Below are 24,422 nucleotides of genomic sequence, written 5' to 3'. Positions count from 1 at the left end.
TCTTGTAAATCAGGCCAAAGTTCCAAACCAACTGTGGCGTCCAGGTCCTAGCGCCACTTAATGCTTAAATGCTGTTGATTTTAATCTACCCTGTGGTGTGTTTCCAATGACCAGAGAAAAGCAAACCAGATGGGTCAAGGTTTGCGTGAATGCTGAAACAATGACCCAAGTACTCTTTGGGTGGCAAGAAGTGGGGAATCCTTTTTATAAATCAAGTGTTGGCTACTTCAACATTGACATAGAATTTCCGGCCATCAACCTGATATAGTGGACATACTTGAAGAAGTGAAAAGAGTTTAAGGGTGATTGTTTGCATATATCCACACTTCATCCCTAAGTTTATTTTCCTCAGTCAGAACGTAAGAACATTAAATAGATCCTCGACTATTTTAATAGTTTTAAAAAACAGAGTTGTTTTAGTTGCAGGGAAGAGGAGGCAGCTTCTGAATTTTGCCGACATATCAGTCCTTGCTACTGTGAAAGCGATTTACTGTGAGAAAGGCTTGGAGGTATTTCCAAACACGTCAATTTCACATTCCTTACATTTCTGTATTGTCCTCCCCACTTTGGATTTTTAATGTGGTAATTTGAAAGAGTGCCTCCAATCTGACATTTCTGGTGAGACATTTCTACTGTCCTTTATTGGAACTTTGACCAACCTCCTCCCTCCCAACCCAACCCCAATTCTTTGCTCCTTGCCAACTCAACCCCAATTCTTTGCTCCTTGCCAACTCAACCCCAATTCTTTGCTCCTTGCCAACCCAACCTCAATTCTTTGCTCCTTGCCAACCCAACCCCAATTCTTTGCTCCTTGCCAACCCAACCCCAATTCTTTGCTCCTTGCCAACTCAACCACAATTCTTTGCTCCTTGCTCAAGGGCTTTACTGTGAGCTACAAAGTGGGGACAAACCTATTATTGAAACTACACCACTGGCTATTTCCTGCTACAATTAGATTTGTTAGTGCTTCAGGTGCAGCCAGGATTTGCTTTTAAAATTAAGGAATATCCAGGATTGGAGATACATTATTAGACCAAACTCTGTCACCCTGCCACTTTACTCCAGTCAGATTTCCCATGCTTGTCTGCTGTAAATTCAAAAACAAAAAAAAAGTTTTGACACATTAATCATGCCTTCCAGTACCATCACTGTATCCAAAGCAGCATGTACTTCAGTGCGGTTCCCTACAGCTTTTATGGTCTGAACATGAAATCTATGGATTGGTTGTCGTGAGAGGAAGGTTCACCCATGCACAGCATAGATGCAACATTGCACCGAAAGCTCGTCAATGTTCGATACAGGTAAACAGGAGGGAATTAATCTGGTCAAAAATTAAAAGTTGTGTCACTCGGGTAGTCCCATTTGAAAGGCGAGATTGCTTCAGAGTTTGCAGAAATCCGCAGAGATTGCATGCCCCTAAATCAAGTTACACTCACAATATAACCTACACATAATTAAATGCTTTCATCTGCATCTTTATCTGGCTGTAACAATTTCTGCAGTGGTACCATTGCATTTGACAAATCTGCCGATCACTTTCGGTAAATGGGGCTTTCACTATTAATTTTACAATAGGGGGACGTCATTATTTTTATCAAGAGTTACTGACATATATCTTCTCAGTGTCTTGCCAGGTAGAACCCAATGAGTACAGTTAATAATAGTGTTTAAATCAATAACTTGAAAGTTCCATTACATGTACTATGCTCATTTGGATGGCCAGTGCAGGCAAGATGGGCCAAACGGTCTCCTACCACGCTGGAACAATTCTTTGATATGAATATCTGAAGCAGAGGGAAATACAGGAGGTGTGACGCGAGTACTCTAGGAGGCAAGGTTAGTTTTGGGTTTTGGCTGACAAGAGACATAACTTCTCTCTATGTTGCAAACCTGTTTGTTCCAAATGGAAAAGGCGTCGGCTGAAATGCCCAACACACGAGGGACAAGGTTAGTGGTTCTAAATGTTTCACTTTTGGCCCGGATGTATTTTATAGCTGCCAATTTGAAATAGCAAATCACATCACCTATAGCCAACAGAAACACACAATCGCATTCTGGTGCTCTGAAGCAGTTCTGAAGTGAACTGGCTTTAAATATAATCAAAATGGATAAGGAATGTGGGCAGTTTTTCTCAATAAAAGACAACCTTCAAGATACATCAGCCACCACCCTGGAGTTTTTAATGGTGTGCTGTTCGTAAGTATGAGACACCCTCCAGTGCCTCAAAAGTACATTCTGAAATCCTTGACCACACAAGTTGGTATCTACTATGACAACTTGCATTTATATACTGTCTTCAACATAGTATAAGTGACCCTAAAGGAACGATTATCAAAAAAACATTGGCACTGAGCCACATAAGGAAATATTAGGGCAGGCAACCAAAGATTTGGTCAAAGAATTAAGTAGCGTTTTAGAAGAGGAGAATGACATCAAGGTGCAGCAAGGCTAACTGTCAGAATTCCAGAGCTTATGGTTCAGGCAGCTGACGACACAGACACCAATGGTGAAGTGAACGGTAATGGGGACTGTTGATGATTCTGTTATGGTCCTGGCATTGCTGACTTCCCAGTTCAGAGCTCCCCACAGTACATGCCAGGGACTTTCAGATTTTCTCTATTTCACATGCGGCACATTGACCCACTGCCATGTTGTACTGTCCGTATCAGAAGTGCACTTCAACAAACCTCAAGCCTTTGTCATCATCTTCATGTGGTCTTATTGGCGAAGCCAAAGGTCGCATCTCTGCCGTTGGGAACACATCACCGGCCCAGGCCAACTTGGGGTCAATAGGAGGTGTACCCCTTGTAGGGTGTCGGTCAAAGGGTTCAGAGCCAGAACCACCACTGTCTGAACGCTCACGAGCCATTAAACCTAAAAAGAAAGAGAGGCATTAAGCTAAATGGAGTCCACCCTGCTCCAGTTGTGTCTGTTTTAGCAGCATGCCATTTTCACAAGGTTAAAAAAGGTGGAAGATTGGAGTTTTAAACAAACAGTGCTGCGGCTGGGGTGGTTGCTGTGGAGGGGCCTGTTGGGAAGACTGTTGTTGCTGCTTTCAGTATTTCAGGTACGTCAAAACTACCAGGCGATTTTACCCTCCAATTTCCTCTTCTGATGCCAGCTGAAAATTCCTTTGGGAATTTGCACTGCTATCCTTCCCCTCTGTACACGGAAAGAGGAATCTAATCAGATTCCCATCCGGGTCCAGTATGGCCAGGTGTTTACTGATAACTTTGAGCATGGAACAAACACCAGGTACAGTATTAAAAAGGAAATCAAAATGAGAAACAAGGTTCTAGAATGTTCAGCACCCTTCAGAGCAGTTTCTAATGTTGTGATAATTACTATGGACTGGCTTGTTGGGCTATTTCAGAGCACAGTTCAGAGTCAAACACATTGCTGTGGGCCTGGAGTCATGTGTAGGTCAGGACCTGGTAAGGACAATGAATCAGATGGGGTTTTATGGCAATTGAAGATAGTTTCATCATCATTACAGAGACTAGCTTCCACTTGCAGAATTTGATAACTGAATTTTCATCCCACTATCTGCCTTGTTGCCAGAGAATGAGCCTGGGCCTCTGCGCCGAGCCCAGTGACATTACCAACACGCCACCATCTGTCCTGAATCTGTATGTGGGATACAGGCAAGATTTTTTTTAGAAATCATGAGGCGAAGAGAAGGTTTAATTCAAGCGTATAAAATTGAGGCGCCTAGATAGAGTGGATAAGGAGGAACCATTTCCCATCACAGAAAGAGCATAACAAGGCAAACTTAATGTACTTGGTACTCTTTGCCTGAAAAGGATGGTGGAGGCAGAAACCTTAATTACATTAAAAAAAACACTTAGTCCACAATCTTGTCTCTTAAGAGCCTATCCAGAAGGTGGGATTAGATTGGGTGATTCTTTTCCAGCTGGAACAAACATGAGGTGAATGGCCTCCCCTTCTGTTCTGTAAATTTTCTGTTCTTTCTTATGAAATGCCAGGGTTTTAGTGTGAATGTGTTTCACATTCTGCCCAGAGACTACTTTTGCAGTCCCGAGTAAGCACTCAGGACCTGTGCGAAAGGCCGCAGAACATATTTTGCTTTTAAGACAAAGCAGTGTTGCCAGCTAATGTGCCAACTACTGGGGGCCACGATGGGACAAAAGAAAGGTTGCACGTGATTAAAATGGACTGCCACCCCCTTACCCCAAGGACATAGAGAAAAGTTGCAACTAGAAATATGAAGCTATGTTGGCATCTTTGGGAAACTAGACATTAATTGGATTTGGAATAGCCAGCAGCCATCACTGCCCTGCAGAATGACTTCCAGCACAAACTGCTTTGACACAAATGCAATGCCAATAAGAGTAAACAATTTGCATTGGTTCACTGTTGGAAGGCAAAATCTGCAATTTTCTCAACCTGCTATCTCACGTTAACATTTTGGAAACAAAAAATTCTGAGAACAAAGGAATTTTTCCCCCTACTCTCGAGAGTTGCCTGCTTACCCGAAGGGTGAACGCCCGGCGGAAAGTAGTCCATAGGTCGGCCTTGTAGCATGCGAGGATCCATGTATGGAGGCATCATCATCCAACGTGGGTCATAGCCCATTGGTGGCATAGGAGGTGGTGGTGGGCGGCCAATGGAACCTGGGTACATGGGCTTCTGCTGCTGCGGATGCATGGGCGCTGATGGTGCCATGGCAAGAGGCTGCGGCTGGGGTTGCTGTGGAGGGGCCTGTTGGGAAGACTGATGCTGTTGCTGGTGCTGATGCTGTTGCTGCTGCTGCCACTGCTGTTGCTGTTTAAGAAGCTGTTCCTGAATTTTAAAGATAAAACACAAGCTACAAATAATGCTGTGTACCGCGGTGACACAGTTGGAGACACAAAAGCTTGGTATTTTTCCACCCCCAACTTATATTAAAATAAGTGGCTAGAGGAACATCGTTTTATGGCCTGTCATTTCGTACAGCAGACAATATTTTGCTTCATCCAACAATTTGCAGTGGGAGTTGACAGGTTTTTGACTGCAGGAGGCATCACAGTTGAGCCTCATTACTCCCACTTGATCATTGTACTTAAAAATTTGAGTCGAGGTCTCCAGTTGACAAGTTGGTTTAGGAGGAACTTCTTCACCCAAAGGATTGTGAATCTATGGAATTCCTTGCCCAGTGAAGCAGTTGAGGCTCCTTCATTAAATGTTTTTAAGATAAAGATAGACAGTTTTTTGAAGAATAAAGGGATTGTTATGGTGTTCGGAGCGGAAAGTGGAGCTGAGTCCACAAAAGATCATCCATGATCTCATTGAATGGCGGAGCAGGCTCGAGGGGCCAGATGGCCTACTCCTGCTCCTAGTTCTTATGTTCTTAAATCAAGGCTGGTTGAAAATTCGCCAGTATGCCCCCAAATTACTTTCCTTACATTTTCCTTTCTACATCAACTATCAAATGTAGTTGCTGACTTCAGCTCATAAGGCAGCTGCATAACAAATATATGAAGTATTTTTCCAATTGGCACGCAGTGACTAGTGTGGTACGGCAGGGATCTGTGCTAGCACCCCAACTGTTCACATTATATATTAGTGATTTGGACAAGGGAACTAAATGCAGTATCTCAAAATTTGCAGATGATACAAAGTTGATTATTATTTGAATGGGTGCAAATTGAGAGAGGTGGACACTCAGCAAGACCTGGCTGCCCTCATGCATTAGTCGCTGAAAGTAAGCACGTAGGCACAGCAGGCAGTAAAGAAGGCAAATGGTATGTTGGCCTTCACAGCGAGAGGATTTGAATATAGGGACAGGGATGTTTTACTGCCATTCACTGAGGAAGGATGTTCTTGCTCTGGGAGGGTGTGCAGCGTAGGTTTAACCAGGCCTATTCCTGGGATGGCGGGACTGTCATTGAGGAGAAACTAAGTCGGTTAGGATTATATTCATTGGAGTTTAGAAGAGTGAGAGGGGGGTTCATAGAAGCTTATAAAATTCTAACAGGATTAGACTGGATAGATTGAGAAACAACATTCCTGATGGTGAGAGAGTCCAGAACTAGGGGTCATAGTTTGATGATACGGGATAAACATTTTTTTAGGACTCAGGTGAGAAAAAATGTCTTCACCCGGAATGGCAAATCTGTGGAATTCACTCCCACAAAAGTAGTAGTTGCAGGATTTCAGGAAGGAATTAGATACAGCTCTTGGGGTGAAAAGGATCAGGATATTGAAATTTGTTGATCAGCCATGATCATAATGCAGGCTCGAAGGCCAAATGGCCTACTCCTGCTTCTATTTTCTATGCATGATTCCATGAGTGAACTCCTGCCCAATTGAGTCGCCACGATGTATATTTAAAACCCCATAGTGTCCACTGCCAATATAAACCCTGGAGTTGGAGGCAGTATTTCATAGCACAGGTCAGAGTCTATTTACAAGATCTTCTTCAATTTACAGAAAATGGAACCCCACTAAAACAATAGAAATCTATAGCGCACATTAGCGAAAATACTTTTCACTGTACCTTGGTACTGTACACGTGACAATAAACAAAATCCAAATCCAGTTCCCTTTATCGTGAACTGTCAATAGCTCCATACAAATTGTACGGCACAACTCAATAGCAGTCACTTACAGCAGGATAATCTTCATTCTGGCTGGGATTAGAAATTTCACGATATGCAGCCACATATTCTTCATTAACGTGCATGGGCAGTGCGCACAGACCATTGATTAGTTGACATTAAAAACATTCAGAGTTTACTTGGTTCTTCATGTAAGCTGTTTCATTAAAGGCAACCATTCTGCATCCTGTGACTCATCACATACTGCCTTAACTTCAATGGAAGTGACTAGCTCCTAGGAAGCTTACCTGCTGCTGTCTTTGAAACCTGGGTGGCAATGACTTCTGGTACTTGGAGTAGCCCTGGGAAGGTTGAGGTTGCCTCCCTGGTACCACTGCTTCTACCTTTGACTCAGCTTTCACCACCCCTGCCTCTTCCTTCACTTCAATGGTTTCCTTTTCAATGGGAGGCGGGGGCTCAGCTGGAATGCAAAAGGGAAGATAAATAAATAGCTACTGAACAAAGTTATTTCGCTCTGGTCCTTCCAGAATGTACAGAAGTGGACAGTTGTATGAAATCATAGAACTTACAGTGCAGAAGGAGGCCATTTGGCCCATTGAGTCTGCACCGGCCCTTGGAAAGGACACCCTACTTAAGCTCACATCTCCGCCCCATCCCCATAACCAGCAACCCCACCTGACTTTTATTTGGACACCAAGGGCAATTTATCATGGCCAATCAATCCACGTAACCTGCACAAAGGTGGACTGTGGGAACATCCGGAGGAAACCCACACAGACACAGGGAGAACGTGCAGATTCTGCACAGATCCAAGCCGGGAATCGAACCTGGGAACCTGAAGCAACTAAGCTAACCACTGTGCTACCGTGCTGCCCCTGGCAGACAAATTCCCAGCAAATATCGACCAGTTCAAGGCCCGAGTGCTCTTGCTCTCAAGGTACTTCTAGTCCAACAGGGCAGCAGGGAATAAGCACATTGGTGGAGAGCAGCCAAGCTTGCTGTTAAAGGCATATTTTGGCAAAACTGTGAAAAACACGTCTTTGTCTCCATTGTGCATCTCATTCCTCAATCCACAGTCCATCAGGTGCAGGCACAGCCTTGGAGAAGGAAGGGCGAAAATGGAGGCCATCAGTAACTTGCACCAATCAAAGGATGCAGAGTCTTTTGGGTAACCAGTTGGAGAACAGCATGTGGGGCTCAGAGATGAACGACAAATAGAATGCCAGCATTCCCAAAAAGATTTTCAAAATATAAAAAATTTAGGTACCCTGTGCCATTTCAAAGCTGCTGCTGCTCGCCGTTCTCTGCCGTTTATTGGAGCCCACGGGCTCTTCATTCTCCTTCTCCTCTGATGCTTCTTCCTTCTCCTGCTCAGATTTTTGGCGTTTCTCGGAGGCTCCAAACTTCTCATCGAGGCGCTTCAGCTTCTCTGCACATGCAGCCCGTCGCTCCTCCTGCATGCGGCGCTCCTCCTCCTCGCGCCGCTTCCGCGCCCGCTCAACAGCAGCAGAGATCTCGGTGGAAGATTGCTTCCGCCGCTGACGCCAGGCCTCGTCTTCGTCTTCGCCCACTGGAGCCTTTTGATTAGCCAGAGCGGGGTTGGCTTTGTCCTGGGGAACAGCAGCCTGTCAGTGGGAAAGAAATGGACCTATCAGAATTAACCATTTCAGGGATGTCTACAAGCGCCAGCCAGATCAAAGGCTGCCCTACACAGCCTGACTGCAGGCTCAAATATTCAGCAAGCAGAGCCGAGTACACAGTATCCTGCACACAGACGGTGCTTAGTAAAGCACCAGGCTTAAAGTGGATGATTTAGGCAATCTTTTTTTTTTATCAAACAATTTTATTGAGGTATTTTTTGGCATTGTAAACAGTTACAGATAACAACAAAAAAGGCAAAAATTTGCAAACATCAATGTAAAATCAATACTTCAATCGAACCATACTGCACAAACCCGCTCCTCTCCCATAGACACTACCTGCCTATTTATCCCTCCTACTCTACTCCTCTCTCTCTCCTCCCCCCCCCCCCCGACGTTCACTCTCCCGCGAAGAAGTCGATGAATGCCACCTTCGGGCGAACCCCGGTACAGATCCCCTCAAGGCGAACTTAATTTTTTCCATACCCAGAAAACTTGACATGTCCGAAAGCCATAGCTCGGTCTTCGGGGGGTTTGAGTCCCTCCATGCCAGCAGTATTCGTCGCCGGGCTATCAGGGAAGCAAAGGCCAGAACATCGGCCTCTTTCTCGCCCTCGACTCCCGAGTCTTCCGAAACCCCAAAAATTGCCACCCGTGGACTCATCACCACCCTTGTTTTTAAGCACCCGAGACATGATCCCCGCAAATCCCTCCCAGTACCCCCTAAGCTTAGGACATGCCCAAAACATGTGAACATGGTTTGCTGGTCCTCCCCCGCATCTAGCGCACTTATCCTCTACCCCAAAGAATTTGCTCATCCGAGCTACCGTCATGTGGGCCCGGTGAACGACCTTAAATTGAATCAGGCCGAGCCTGGCAAATGTTGCGGTTGAGTTTACCCTACTCAGGGCTTCTGCCCACAGCCCATCCTCCATCTCCCCGCTAAGCTCCTCCCCCCATTTGAGTTTCAGTTCCTCCGTCTGGGACTCTTCCCCCTTCATGAGCACCTATAAATATCGGAGACTCTACCCTCTCCTCCTCCTCCTCTAGAGACTATTCTGTCTTGGGTCCCTATTGGCGGGAGGCGTGGGAAGGATGGGACCTGTCTGCGACAAAGTCCCGCATCTGTAAGTGAAATCATTTCCCCTTACCAGACCAAATTTCTCCTCCAAGCCCCTCAAACTCGCAAAGCTCCTCTCCAGGAACATATCGCCCACCCGCCTCACCCCCGCCCTTCGCCATGTTCGAAACCCCCCATCCATGTTCGCGGGGGCAAATCGATGGTTATCACATATTGGAGCCCAGACAGACGCACCCATCTCCCCTACATGCCTCCTCCACTGCCCCCATATCCGCAGGGCCGCCCCCACTACCGGGCTGGTGGAGTACCTGGCCGGCGACAGCGGTAGGGGAGCCGTGACCAGGGCTGCCAAACTGGTGCCCCTGCACGAAACCGCCTCCACCCGCTCCCAGATAGACCCCGTACCCACCATCCACTTCCTTATCATGGCTAGGTTAGCCACCCAGTAGTAGTTGATCAGACTCGGCAATGCCAGCCCTCACTCGCTGCGGCTCCTCTCCAGCATCACCTTCTTCACCCGCGGGGATTTTCCCGCCCAGACAAGGCTCATGATGATTTTGCCAGTCCTTTTGAAGAAGGACTGTGGGATAAAGATCGGGAGGCACTGGAAGATTTAGACAATCTTAATACAGTGGAGTGTTTAGTTTATTCTATCAACAGAGGGGAACTGCAGAAAGCACTGAAGCTACATCTTTAGTTGCAAGACCACAGAAAACAGTCACGGTATATTTAAATAAAAACAGAAAATGCTGGCCAGCAAAGAGAGTGAACCTTCTGGTATGAGGCAGACATCAGAATGGAGGGGAAGCTGCACCAGTTAACGCCCACACAATACTGGGCAGACCGAAAACTGGAAGTTAGAACCAGTGCTGCAGAGCAACATCCAGAGTAGGTCATAGGTAGAATTCATAGAATTTACAGTGCAAGAGGAGGCCATTCGGCCCATCGAGTCTGCATCGGCTCCTGGAAAGAGCACCCTACCCAAGGTCAACACCTCCACCCTATGCCCATAACCCAGTAACTCCACCCAACACGAAGGGCAATTTATCATGGCCAATCCACCTAACCTGCACATCTTTGGACTGTGGGAGGAAACCGGAGTACCCGGAGGAAACCCACGCACACACGGGGAGGATGTGCAGACTCCGCACAGTGACCCAAGCCGGGAATCGAACCTGGGAGCCTGGAGCTGTGAAGCAATTGTGCTATCCACAATGCTACCATGCTGCCCTTATCCCGTGAAGATGTTACTCCACTCTGCTCATGGGTGGAGGAAAATGTTGTACTGTGCATGTCTAAACATACAAAAACGATTAAAAGGAAAAATGAAGGACAAGGTGATTGGGGGGAAAAAGAAAAAGGTAAACAAGGGAGAGATAGAGGAGAAAGATGAAAATATTCATTTAAGATGTATTACGATGATTCAAATATTACCCGGTGGTACACTTTCCCATTGCTTTGCAGCTGTGGACAGGCTTACAGGACATACTTTCTCATTGTCTTCAAAAATAAGCCTCTCCAAGACACAGTTGTGTGTTATCGAACAAAGCTGACTCAAGAGTCACGGGTCAGAGTACCCTTACAAGAGGTTACAACCTCAAAGATATCCTGTCGAATCATGACTTTGGACCATGGACCCTCAGCTCACATCTCAAAGTAGATGAAGGTGTGAAGCTAGTTTTAATTTGAAAGTCAAGGCGCTTTCTGTTGCAAGTTTCAAATAGTCAGTCATCTGCCATAACCTATTGCTAACCCTACAAACCTGGTGCATGCTGTGGGAAACGGCCTGCCTGTAGATGCTGTACGGCCCTTGAGCAACATGATGCTCGTGAGGTGAGCACAAGCCTGTTCTTCGACCCTAAAAAGACATAGTTACTGAGTTTAAACTGTCAGGATTTTCAAGCCCTTAAAAGGCATTGGTTGGCGGAGGGGAAGGAGGCGAGACAGACAGACACACACACGGGGCGAGACAGAGACACACACACGGGGCGAGACAGAGACACACACACGGGGCGAGACAGAGACACACACACGGGGCGAGACAGAGACACACACACGGGGCGAGACAGAGACACACACATGGGGCGAGACAGAGACACACACACGGGGCGAGACAGAGACACACACACGGGGCGAGACAGACAGTCGGGGCAACACACACACACACACACGGGGCGAGACAGACAGTCGGGGCAACACACACACACGGGGCGAGACAGACAGACACACACACACACACGGGGCGAGACAGACAGACAGACACACACACACGGGGCGAGACAGACAGACACACACACACACACACACGGGGCGAGACAGACAGACAGACACACACACACGGGGCGAGACAGACAGACAGACACACACACACACACACACGGGGCGAGACAGACAGACAGACACACACACACGGGGCGAGACAGACACACACACACACGGGGCGAGACAGACAGACACACACACACACACACACGGGGCGAGACAGACAGACAGACACACACACGGGGCGAGACAGACAGACAGACACACACACGGGGCGAGACAGACAGACAGACACACGGGGCGAGACAGACAGACAGACGGGGCGAGACACACACACACACACACACACACACACACACACACACGGGGCGAGAGACACACACACATGGGGCGAGACACACACACACACGGGGCGAGACACACACACACACACACACACACACGGGGCGAGACACACACACGGGGCGAGACACACACACACACACACGGGGCGAGACACACACACACACACACGGGGCGAGACACACACACACACACACACACGGGGCGAGACACACACACACACACACACACACACGGGGCGAGACACACACACACACACACACACACACACGGGGCGAGACACACACACACACACACACACACACACACACACACACACGGGGCGAGACACACACACACACACACACACACACACGGGGCGAGACACACACACACACACACACGGGGCGAGACACACACACACACACACACGGGGCGAGACACACACACACACACACACACACACGGGGCGAGACACACACACACACACACACACACACACACACACACACACACGGGGCGAGACACACACACACACACACACACGGGGCGAGACACACACACACACACACACACGGGGCGAGACACACACACACACACACGGGGCGAGACACACACACACACACACGGGGCGAGACACACACACACACACACACGGGGCGAGACACACACAAACACACACACGGGGCGAGACACACACACACACACACGGGGCGAGACACACACACACACACACGGGGCGAGACACACACACACACACACGGGGCGAGACACACACACACACACACACACGGGGCGAGACACACACACACACGGGGCGAGACACACACACACACACACACACACACGGGGCGAGACACACACACACACACACACACACAGGGCGAGACACACACACACACACACAGGCCGAGACACACACACACACAGGCCGAGACACACACACACACAGGCCGAGACACACACACACACACAGGCCGAGACACACACACACACACAGGCCGAGACACACACACACACGGCGAGACACACACACAGGGCGAGACACACACACACACAGGGCGAGACACACACACACACAGGGCGAGACACACACACACACAGGGCGAGACACACACACACAGGGCGAGACACACACACACAGGGCGAGACACACACACACACAGGGCGAGACACACACACACACAGGGCGAGACACACACACACACACAGGGCGAGACACACACACACACACACACACACAGGGCGAGACACACACACACACAGGGCGAGACACACACACACACACACAGGGCGAGACACACACACACACACACAGGGCGAGACACACACACACACACACAGGGCGAGACACACACACACACACAGGGCGAGACACACACACACACACAGGGCGAGAGAGAGTAGACAAGGGCGATTAGAGGGTAAGAAATGTACGGCAGACTTGCTTATCTAAATCTTTTCCATAATTGCTAGAAATTATCATCTCCAAATATTATTATTAGCTGAAGGAACATCTCCATTTCAGACGCATAGTGCCAGAATCAAATAGTGCCATGTTAAATAGTGTAGATTGGAGTACAGTTTCCTCTACACTTCTCATTCAGCACTCTTTGTTCAGTTTGCATACACAGTGAAGCTCCTTTAAACTTTTTCAGGCCAGATACTGTAGAGTGGCACAGAACCTGTACTATCAGGAAAAGATGGAAATATCTGGAAATTAACCGGATGGTCTTTAGCGAGGTCAGTTGTAGCACGTGGTCGTGTTTCAGTTCAAATAAAAGACAATCAGATTTGGGAACCTCCTGATCTTCATCCAGAATCACACAATGTGCAGCAATTAGCCCATTGAGCCATCAGGGGCAACACATTTCAGCAATTAGCTGAGGAGGTTGGCATATCGAAGATTTTAAACCAGCCAACCTGTCAAAGTAATGGTTCATGCAGTACTGAAGCCCTTTACATATGTTTATTTAATGATCATCCCACCTAGCAGATCCCACCCCACCAGAAGTGACACCTGCTCACTCATCATTTCTGGTCTGGAAGGGAGATATCACACAGCTACCTGAAAAATGGTTCCTCAATGGCGAAGCACAGGAGTGCCACTGTTTGGATTTGAAACCTGGTCAGTGCAGAAATAAAGATTTTGTTCTGAATTTCGGATGCCCGCCAACCTGTCCAGCAATCACTCAGCCCCAAACACAAACAGGCAACGCCCATTTTCCCACCAACAGTCCAGGTATTTGCTGACTTAGTGCTAACCAGTGGCAGCTTCACCCTCAAATTTACAATCTTGAGTCGGACTGGGTGACTCAAACTCATTTCATAGATGATTCGTCCATTTCGTTAGGTACCTGGTGGCAGAATTCCAACATTGACATATTGCTACACTGGAACTGGTGAAAAAAATAGACAGCAAGTCATCACTTAAGAAATCAAAGTTTATCTCAACGGGGCTTCCACTCTAAAGCCATTCCACTCATTAAATAGTTTCAAAGCCATTACCCACAGATTAGATTAAGCCTTTTGTCCCCATTTGTTGAGATAAGACATCTTGAAAAAACCCACACAAAGACCAATAATTAAAAAAAGGTGGCAAATGATATGGATTCTCTCGGCCATGTACCTGGTGATCCACAGCAGGACCCCAGCTGGCAGAAACTCTGGGTGGTTGGGATCCAGGTGGCCCCAGCTCTGCCTGGACAGGTGCTGGACCTTCACCCCGAGCCGCTTTGACGGCCAAGTGCTCCTCCGAGGGGGGCTCCTTCCTGTTCTCAGAGGTGCGCAACTCTTGCCGATCTGGCCGACTCGTCTGGCCATCCCTGTGCAAAAGAATAAGACTGTTATTTTTCAGCCCTGCACACAGCAGCCTTTGAAACACTTACAGCAGGGCAACTATAACACCACAGAAGCATTTATGAATCAAACGACCAAAACGCAAGAATGGTCATATCTGGCTGGGTAGCAGGACAGCGAAACAAAACAAAAAGCTAGAATCAAAGAAGGATTTGAGAGCAGAGTTGCAGTGGCTTGGGAGTGTCGAGAGCTTTCCCTGAAGAAGGGAAAGGCTGGAGAGAAATAGGTAACAGAACAACCCTGATTAGGTGAGCTTGAAGAACCAAAAAGCTCAGTGAGCCAAAACAAAAACCTCAAGAAGTGAAGAAAACACAAAAATATTTATGAAGAAAACCAGTTGTGTTTGGGAAAACAGCTGAACGAGTTTACTTGACTGGCTCAATCCTCTTTTATGACAATGCATTGTAATCAAACTTGGGCCTTTGTAAAGGATTTTTTCAATCAGATTTGCATATATGTGGCTAAACACTATAAAAATCACAAAAGCAAAACTACCAAACAGAGAACTACAATTTAAAATATAGTAGTGCTAAATAAAATTCAATTCTTCCAAATTCTATGCTTCTTTGTAATTGGGATAGACTAATGCCTCTCACACACCTTCTTTCAGATTTCCCCTTTTCGGTATCATCGTCATCTTCGTCATCACTGAATTTTAGCTTTTCAGTGTAGTCTATTTCCTCGTGTGCTCCTGCAGAAATAAAGGTGCACATTAACAAAAATGGAACAATGATTAATGCTAGCCTCAACTTCAAAGTTTCAAAGTTAAGCATCCCTGATCCAGGCTAATAAACAAACTATTAAAGAGTCAACTATACATTCCACTCTTCTCGAGCAGACTCCACCATTAAAATATATAATGGTTGACCATCTGTCTCAACACGATTTTCCCACGCTGTCCCCATACCCCTTGATATCATCAGTATCTGTTTCCGCCTTGAACATATGACAACCTCCACCCTCTGGGGTAGGGAATTCCAAAGATTCACGACATCGAGTGAAGAAACTCCACCTCACCTCAGTCCTAAATGGCCGATCCCTTATCCGGAGACTGTGCCCTCTGGTTCTGGACACTTACCACCACCAACTCCCCACCCCCAAAATCAGTCAGAGGAAACACCTTTTCTGCACCGGCCCTCCCTAGTCCATTACGTTTCAAGGAGCTGCATGTAAAGTCCCACCGCTCCCGCCATCCCGGGATGCTTGTCACTATGACTTAGCAACAGTTAAGAGGATTTTTTCCCCAGTTCGCCAGGCTTGCAATTTCACTACAAATATCATTGCTACTCCACCCCATGTCACCAATCAACTTTTGCCAGCTCAACTTTTGCCAGTTCAGGGCAAATTCTGCAGACACCAAAGTACTGAAATGGATGCATCATTGCAACAGGACACATTATGGCCCTTAATCCTTCCAGCACCAATGTTGACAGACTTTAGGAGTTACTGAATCTGCTACTTTGTAGCTCTGCCAGTATTGCATTCACCATACAATAGCAAGCGAGCAACTAACCCAGTATCTAATCTAAAATTTAACTTGAAAACACACCCAGTCACTAAAAAGATAGCCGTCACCCAATGAAGATGTAGGTCCCACCGATAAAGCCAATGGGAAGTAGAAGAAATTAGGTAGCCCTTAAGGTTAAAAAAATTTGATTCAACGCAATAAAGTTAAAATTAAGGAACAGAGGGAAAGAAAGTGTGGGATAAGGTGAGCCAATAAAATGAATGGTTAAAATGGTTTATTTTAAAATTTAAATTGTATGTGAAGGGCTTTAAGCGGTTTATGGTGGCAGAGGAAGACAGAAATTCCGACAGATTTGCTGAAGAATGAAAATGAAGTTGAAAGAGGGGATTTTTCTCCCAGCCCCTGGGGATTTACCAGCCCATCCATCATCAGTCTCGTTTTCAAGCTCATCAAACTCTTTCAAGTCGTCCTGTTTGAGGATGGAGGGTCTTTTCACTGCTTCGGTCATCCGTGTTGGATGTTGAGGAAGTCGAGGTCCTGGAACACGAGGAAACCTATATAGAAATGCAGGTCAGAGATCTGTTATTTTATGCAGAGGTAAACATGCAAATTAAAATCACCAGAGTATTAATTTGGTTCAAATCCACAGCGGATGCATTCCAAGATTCTCCCCAGACAAGAATTTTAGTTTCCAGTTCTCTCCTCTCTATTTAATTGGTGCATAACACAGTTCCCAAGTACCACGTGCCAGTATCTCACTCTGGTAACCACCACGCCTCCCCTCCACTTTCTTGCTTTGAGATGCTCCTTATATCCCAACTCGTTCACCATGCTTTCATTCATCTGCATATTTGCTTAGGCGTCAAACTTTGTTTGATAATACTCTTGGGAACATTTTCCTGTTAATGGGGTGATATAGAATCACAGAACAGTTCCAGCACAGGAGGCCATTCAGCCGGTAGCGTCAGTGCCAGCTCACTGCAACAGCAACGTGGCGAGGCCCACTCCCCTGCCCTTTCCCCAAAACTCTGCAATTTATTTCTATTCATATTACTTAGCGAATTCTCCTTTGATGGCCTCTATTGAATTTCCTCCAACCACATTCTCAGGCAGACCCTAACCATTTGTTGAGTTAAAAAAACTCACGTTGCTGTTAATATTTTTGCCAATCATTTTAAATCAGTGTCCTCTGGTTCTTGACCTTTCCACCAATGGAACAGTTTCTCATCACCCACTCCAGATTTTGACCACCTCTATCAAATCTCCTCTTGACCTTCTCTTCTCTAAAAGAACAGCCCAACCTTCTGCAATCAATGCACCCAATTGAAATCCTTGGAGGCATACTTGTAAAGCTTGCTTGCATCCTCTCTGAAGCCTTCATAGCTTTCCTAGAGTGCAGGGCCCAGAATTGGACACGTTGTTAATGTTGAGACCAACCAAGGTTTCACAAAAGGTTTATTGAGGTTCCTGCTGCATATGTTGGTTATTTGCCAGTATCTCAGTAGGCTTTGCGGCCAAAAGTATTTCAGGAATAAAGCACTGCCCTAACCTGCACAACCCCAAGTCGACATTTAACTGCATAGCGTAGGGAGAAAACAAATCAGGAAGCTGCTTTCGTATGACATCCTCCCCATTTAAAAGGTACTTCTGTGAACCCTAAAACTGCCGAGTAGCACAGCTGCAAGAAACTGAACTGGACTTTCCTCGTCTATATGGCTCAAGTCTACTGAATCAGGTATTTAATGCTTTCTTTACATATGACAACCAGATTCAAATACTCAAAATGGAGTGGGGAGACAGTGACGCAGTGGCATTGTTGTTGGACTAGTAATTCAGAGACCCAGGGTAATGCTCTGGGGACCTGGGTTTGAATCCCACCATGGCAGATGGCTAGTTAGGCCCCAAGCTTTGGGGTTCCCTTTCTAAACCACTCTGTTTCTTCCCTCCTTTTAAGACACTCCTTAAGGCTACCTTGGACAATGCTTCCCGTCAGCTGCGTGGGTGCGGGAATGTGCAGCAATCGGGAATGAGTAACACAAGCATGCATAGCAATCTTACAGGGGCCATGCAGTGCAAAAAGCAGGCCACACACAGCAGACGGACAGAGGGAGTGTTCCCTCAAATGTCTAAACTTTTGGTTTCCTATTCCACGGCTCATTGTGTGGCCGAATGTCTTTTTTTTTGGCTATATAATGCTTCCGTGAAGCACCTCAGGACAAAATGTTCTCAAGTCTCTAGACTGGAATTTGGACCCATTACCCTCTGACTCCAATAAGAGAGTACTATTATCAAAGCAAGTCTGACACTGGCACAGAAAAAACTCAAAAATTGCAATTTTAGAAACTTCAATTTCTAGAGTGTCAACCTTGTCTTCTGTCTGTAATTACAATCAATCCTTTAATGAGAAAAACTTACTTGCTGGCATCGGGTGGTGGGTATCTGTATGGTCCCTGTGGTCCGTAAGGTGTAGGAAATGGTAAACCACAATATGGGGAATACATCTGAAAACAGTAAAAATACAAAGACAGATACGGATCAAGAAAAGAGTTTAAAAAAACACAACACCCAGGCTAGATAAAAGGCAACCATGATTCTCTCAGTAGTTCAAAAGAGAATAATGTGTTTTTGGATAATAACCACGACTCAGGCATTTCAAAATGTTTAATTTGAAGTGCACTTACTGGTATAAAAGGAAACAGTCATTTTGATGAACAAAGTATAATCTAATTTGTTTCTGATGGCTTTGATACAGGCAGGAATGTAATACTGGTGTCAGAACCTTCTCTTCTTTAAACAAATGCCACAAGCTTTGAATGTTCACCCGAACCACCATGCATCACAAAGCAGCACTCCCTCAGTCACGCACTGATGCGTCTTTGTGTTCAATTACCAGACCGAGGCTTGAATTGACAGCATTTTCCCCCTAGAGGCCCATACACTGCAAAGTGAAGCAAGCAACACACAGGGCAGTTCAAAGCTTCCAAATCCTCACAACTGGGACACAGCGTATCAGTTTAAATGAGTTTAGATTTTGATTGGTTACGGACCTCAAGACATAGGAGCAGAAGTAGGCCATTCGGCCTACTGAGTCTGCTCCACAATTCAATGTGATCATAACTGATCTGACATAATAATCCTCAACGACACTTTCTCATCCCATCTCCATAACCCTAGATTCCCTTAAAAATCCGTCTCAAACGAAAACATATTTAACAACCTAGCCTCTACAGCTCTGTGGTAAAGAATTCCACAGATTCACTACCCACAGAAGAAATTCTTCCTCATCTCCGACTTGTTAAAAATAAATTTAAAGTACCCAATTATTTTTTATCGAATTAAGGGCAATTTAGCATGGCCAATCCACCTACCCTGCACATCTTTGGGTTGTGGGGGTGAGACCCACGCAAACATGGAGAGAATGCGCAAATTCCACACGGACAGTGACCTGGGGCTGGGACTGAACCAGGCCCTCAGTGCGGTGAGGCAGCAGTGCTAACCACTGTGCCACCGTGCCTCCCCCATCTCGGTCTTAAATGGGTAACGCAACATGGTAGCACAGTGGGTAGCACTATTGCTTCACAGCGCCAGGGTCCCAGGTTTGATTTTCGGCTTGGGTCACTGTGCGGAGTCTGCATGTTCTCCCCAGGTCTGCATGGGTTTCTTCTGGGTGCTCCGGTTTCCTCCCACAAGTCCTGATAGATGTGCTGTTTAATTTGGACATTCTGAATTCTCCCTCAGTGCACCCGAACAGGCGCCCGAGTGTGGCAAATAGGGGGCTTTTCATGGTAACGTCACTGCAGTGCCTACTTGTGACATTAAAGATTATTTTTATTATTATTACTCTGAGATTATGCCCTCTGGTCCATGACTGTTGCACAAGAGGGAACAACCTCACAGCATCTACCCTGTCAAGACCCCAAAGCGATAAAGCACATCAGGTCAGCAAAATGCTGAACCATCAGCCCAATCATTTCTTTATGCGGAACAGCTGGAGTTGAATGCTAGTTTCTATGTTCCAGTTCCAAAGTGGATAAAGAACAGCCAGCATACAATAAACTCTTCAGCAGAAACTCAACCGGTGTAGTAGCTATGATATTTTCAACAGGTAAAAGTATTTGAAAAGTTACAGCAGGTTGCAATGCAACCCGCTCCTCTTCAAACCATACAATTTATCATCTTCCCCCCCAGTCCTGCATTCCTACATTAAATTCAAGCTTTCAGCAATTCTGAACTTGATTCATCCATTCTTCTTTCTATTTCTATTAATTCCAAGCTTGGTGGTGTGGAATTCACCTTTCATCTCCGTATTTCAATTAAAGCAATTACATTGTTAGAAACAACTCAGTCAGTGGGAAGGCTACAGTAGAACGTAATTCACCTGAATTTAAAAGTGTGATCTTTCTGCCACTCCATGTATATCTAGTGTGTTCTTGTCACGATCCTGCCACAGGTACGCTTTTTAAACCATTACTTTGTCACTCAACTCCCTCTCCTTTGTGAGTGCACAATTCAGATAATATACAACACTTGGGTTTCGAGTCTTCACCAAGGTTTCTTTAAAATAAGAAAACTGACTGATACCCTGTGAAAGGGAAAAGCTCGGAGCTGATCCCATTAAGGAGCTCAGTATGAAGATAAAGGGGAACTGTAACATTCTGCAAGTTGTCCATCATATGCAAGAAATGTGAACAGTGATGTTGTTTACAAAGGGAATTCGGTCACTAAAATTTAAACTAGGTCTTAATTCTACAGTCAGAATCTCAAGACACAATTTGCTCTCTAGGAGAAAGAAAGCCGTAGTATTAAATAGAGATGATGAAAAGAAGCCGTGGGATACCCAGGTTATTGAAGTTTAATTAATTCAAGTGCATCCAAATTAGTCCATATGCAATATTTTATGCCAACTACTGCAACTGATTTTTCCTACTGTTTCCTTCCGCCCTCCAGTTCTCGTCCCTTCTGGGTCTCAGTTACTTACAAAAGCCGGCATCATCCCCCTAAATGGTGGAGGGTATGGCTGGGGAACTGCCTGCTGTGGTACACCGACCCCTGGTCTAGGTGGTTGTTCGGCCATCCTTGCAGTCACCTTCTGGTCGGCTGAGGATGCTATAGAGCTTGTTGCTTCTTCTGGGTTTAGCTCTTTGGTTTCCCCCTCGGTCAAAGAGCCACCCGGAGCACCCAAGTTCCGCCCACCACCCTCCCTCCAGCTGGTCACATCTGTGGGTGGAAGGAGAATGGTTAAACATTAACAAGCAGCAAATGTACAGAATTTTTAGAGGAAGACAACACTTCAGAGAGCATGATTCTAAGTGAACAGATTAAACTGCACAGGTTACACGCCCTCCTTTAAATTAAACCCCGATACAAGTTTTTTGTATGAATAAATCAGTCCCCACTCTTGACAGCACCAATCCTAGCCGAACTCTGGCAGCAACACAGAAAAGATCACTCCATATGCCAACTAGAGTTAGCAGGTGACCAGACCCTTGGCTCAGCCAAGTCCCACATGAGATTGAACAGAAATTCCAGTAACAATTAGACCAGGAGGTTAGGTGAGTAACCAGATTTCCAGTCACGTGGTAGGCATCCAGAGAATGTGCACATCTCCCATTTTCCTCTGGTTTGTCCTGTGAAGCAGTTCTTTTCAGCTCAGTGCATTTCCAGACTGGCTTGACAAACTACAGTAGCATAAGAGCAGAGGAACACACAAAAATCCTTGCCGTAGAAACTTCCATGCAGTATGGAACAATGTTTCTTTTTAACAAAACAAAAGGAAACCAACATCAAGAAGGGAAAGTAGTGTGAAATTTAATCTTATTTACACTGATCTTATTCGCCCCCCTTATACATATAATTAGAACACTACATCTGTTACCCATCTTGACAACAGTAATTTCAAGCCTCTCTAATAACACCTTACTCTAAAGATCAGAGTTCTTGCTTTTGAAGTAGTCATGATTCACTTCTGAAACAAATCCATGAATGACAAACACCCCCTGAAGCATGAGGCTGTGTGGTCACCTGACCAGCTTTTTACAAGTGCAAGCTAGCTATGACGTGACAATCTTATTTCTTCCTTGATGGTGATCAAATAGTGTTCAAATAAAAATGCTTGAATTTATAGTCAGCAGCTGGAAAGCAAACGGCATCCGAATGCTTCAAGCAAGATCTAAGTTCAGTTCTGATGAAATACCTACACCAAGACTTTTATTTGGTGCCTTGACCCAATTTACATTTTCAAATTTCCAATATTTACAGCTTTGAGACCGAGCATCAAGTACCAACAAAACAGGTTAGTTCGGAGAGCAACCATCTTAATGTTGATCAGGTGAAAATTTTCAAATTGCACATCTAATTATCCTCAACCTAGAGCAGCACGCATTCGAAAAGACAGCCCACCAAATCTTTCTCAGAGCAACGGATAAGGTTTAAGACAGCCTCAACAGTGACACCCATATCCCAAACACAATTTGAAAATCCTCGAGCCAGCTCTACAGAAGGCTCATATGAAATGTTAACAATGTCTCTCTCTCTCTACAGATGCGGCCACACCTACTGAGTTCAACATTCTGGGGGTTACCCTTGATCAGAAACGGAACTGGACTAGCCATATTAATAGTGTGGTTACCAGTGCAGGTCAAAGGCTAGGAACCTTATGGCGAGTAATTCACCTCCCTACCCCCAAAGCCAGTCCACCATCTATAAGGCACAAGTCAGGAATGTAATAGAATACTCTCCACTTGCCTGGATGAGTGTATCTCCAACACCATCCAGGAAAAAGCAGCCTGCTTGATATGCGCCCACATGTCGCTCATCACTCCAGCTTGGAAACATATGCCTGTTCCTTCACTGTTTCTGGGTAAAAATCCTGGAACTCCCTCCCCAACTGCACTGTGGGTGAACTTACACCCCAGGGACTGCAGCAGTTCGAGCTCATCACCACTTTCTGAAGAGCAATAAATGCTGGCTTAGCCAGTGCCACCCACATCCCGTTAAATGAATTTTTAAAGACATTTATCCAGCATTTACTGTTTTATTCAGATTTTCAGCATCTGCAATATTTTGCTTTTATTCAAGGAACTGGAGAACAGTGTTGATTGTTGTTTTTCCAAACCACATACATCTCATACACTAATAAACAATTCAACAGATGTACATCCTTAGAGAAAATTTCGACGATTCCATGTAACCATGGTTTTTTTTGGAAAAAAGGTTTAGAGCTCCCCTGTAGTTGCAACATGAAAATGCTCACTTTGGCTATGCATCAACCACTGAAGCACAGACTTACTTTGAGGGCGGAGGCTTGGTCCGGGCCCATACGACTGATCTGCAATGTCCCTTTCTCGGCCAACTTTGTCCTGATCTCCAGCCGCTTGCAGGGTTGGAAATTCCTCGCGAGAGAATGGCGACTGTTGGTTTGATCCCTTTCCACCTGAACACAAGAGGATTTTATTAAAAATTATTTCATCCGATCGCAGGTGGAGATGCCGTTTCACCAGACAAGTATTTGCTTGGGATTTTTCCAATCGGAGGTCGTCACAAAGTACCCCACATGACTGTTTCTTTCAGAGAATCGTAGAATGACAGCACTGGAGGCGAATATTTGGTTCATCATGCCCGTTTCTGCTCTTTAGTAGAGACTTCCAAATATTCCCATTTGTCTGCTCTTTCCCTAGAGTCCTATTTTTTTCCCCTTCAAGTATTTATACAATTCCCTTTGAAAATTACAACTGAATCTGCCTCCACCACCCATTAGGCACCCTCTGTGACCAATAATACGTATGAATGCCTTGCTATGCTAGCAACTTTCCACAAATAGAAATGAGACAAGCAATTAATTAGCCGTTTGCTTTACACCCGATTAGGAAGGAATATTGCCCATTCTATCAGAAAAGCTCTTTGCTCTTCAAATAGTGCCAGGACTGAGTTTAGGAGGAACTTCTTCACCCAAAGGGTTATGAATCTATGGAATTCCTTCCCAGTGAAGCAGTTGAGGCTCCTTCATTAAATATTTTAAAGGTAAAGATAGATAGTTTTTTGAAGAATAAAGGGATTAAGGGTTATGGTGTTCGGGCCGGAAAGTGGAGCTGAGTCCACAAAAGATAAGCCATGATCTCATTGACTGGCGGAGCAGGCTCGAGGGGCCAGATGGCCTACTCCTGCTCCTAGCTCTTATGTTCTTATGTTTAACTACCCAAGAAGGGCTGCAAATCTTAGCTTGGACATACTCC

General features: G+C 45.7%; 1 protein-coding gene across 9 annotated transcripts in view; it reads right to left on the bottom strand.

Moving 5' to 3' along the window:
* Positions 1-24,422, bottom strand: part of LOC119975963 (protein PRRC2A-like) — a 142,260-nt gene that overhangs the window by 62,029 nt on the left and 55,809 nt on the right. For 8 of the 9 annotated variants that reach the window (XM_038815948.1, XM_038815955.1, XM_038815953.1 and 5 more), the window contains exons 6-16: positions 23,480-23,623; positions 21,170-21,408; positions 18,607-18,692; positions 16,606-16,745; positions 15,324-15,414; positions 14,494-14,689; positions 11,044-11,139; positions 7,828-8,185; positions 6,848-7,020; positions 4,494-4,803; positions 2,688-2,874 (exon numbers count right to left, since the gene is read on the bottom strand). In XM_038815948.1, the coding sequence (XP_038671876.1) occupies positions 2,688-2,874; positions 4,494-4,803; positions 6,848-7,020; positions 7,828-8,185; positions 11,044-11,139; positions 14,494-14,689; positions 15,324-15,414; positions 16,606-16,745; positions 18,607-18,692; positions 21,170-21,408; positions 23,480-23,623 (2,020 nt within the window). The remainder of the gene's footprint in view (positions 1-2,687; positions 2,875-4,493; positions 4,804-6,847; positions 7,021-7,827; positions 8,186-11,043; positions 11,140-14,493; positions 14,690-15,323; positions 15,415-16,605; positions 16,746-18,606; positions 18,693-21,169; positions 21,409-23,479; positions 23,624-24,422) is intronic. The other variant, XM_038815950.1, reaches the window with a different exon arrangement.

Source organism: Scyliorhinus canicula, chromosome 13, assembly GCF_902713615.1.
Source record: "Scyliorhinus canicula chromosome 13, sScyCan1.1, whole genome shotgun sequence".
NCBI lineage: Eukaryota > Metazoa > Chordata > Chondrichthyes > Carcharhiniformes > Scyliorhinidae > Scyliorhinus > Scyliorhinus canicula.
Note: the sequence above shows the minus strand (reverse complement) of the source record. Positions and strands in the feature narration are given on the sequence as shown.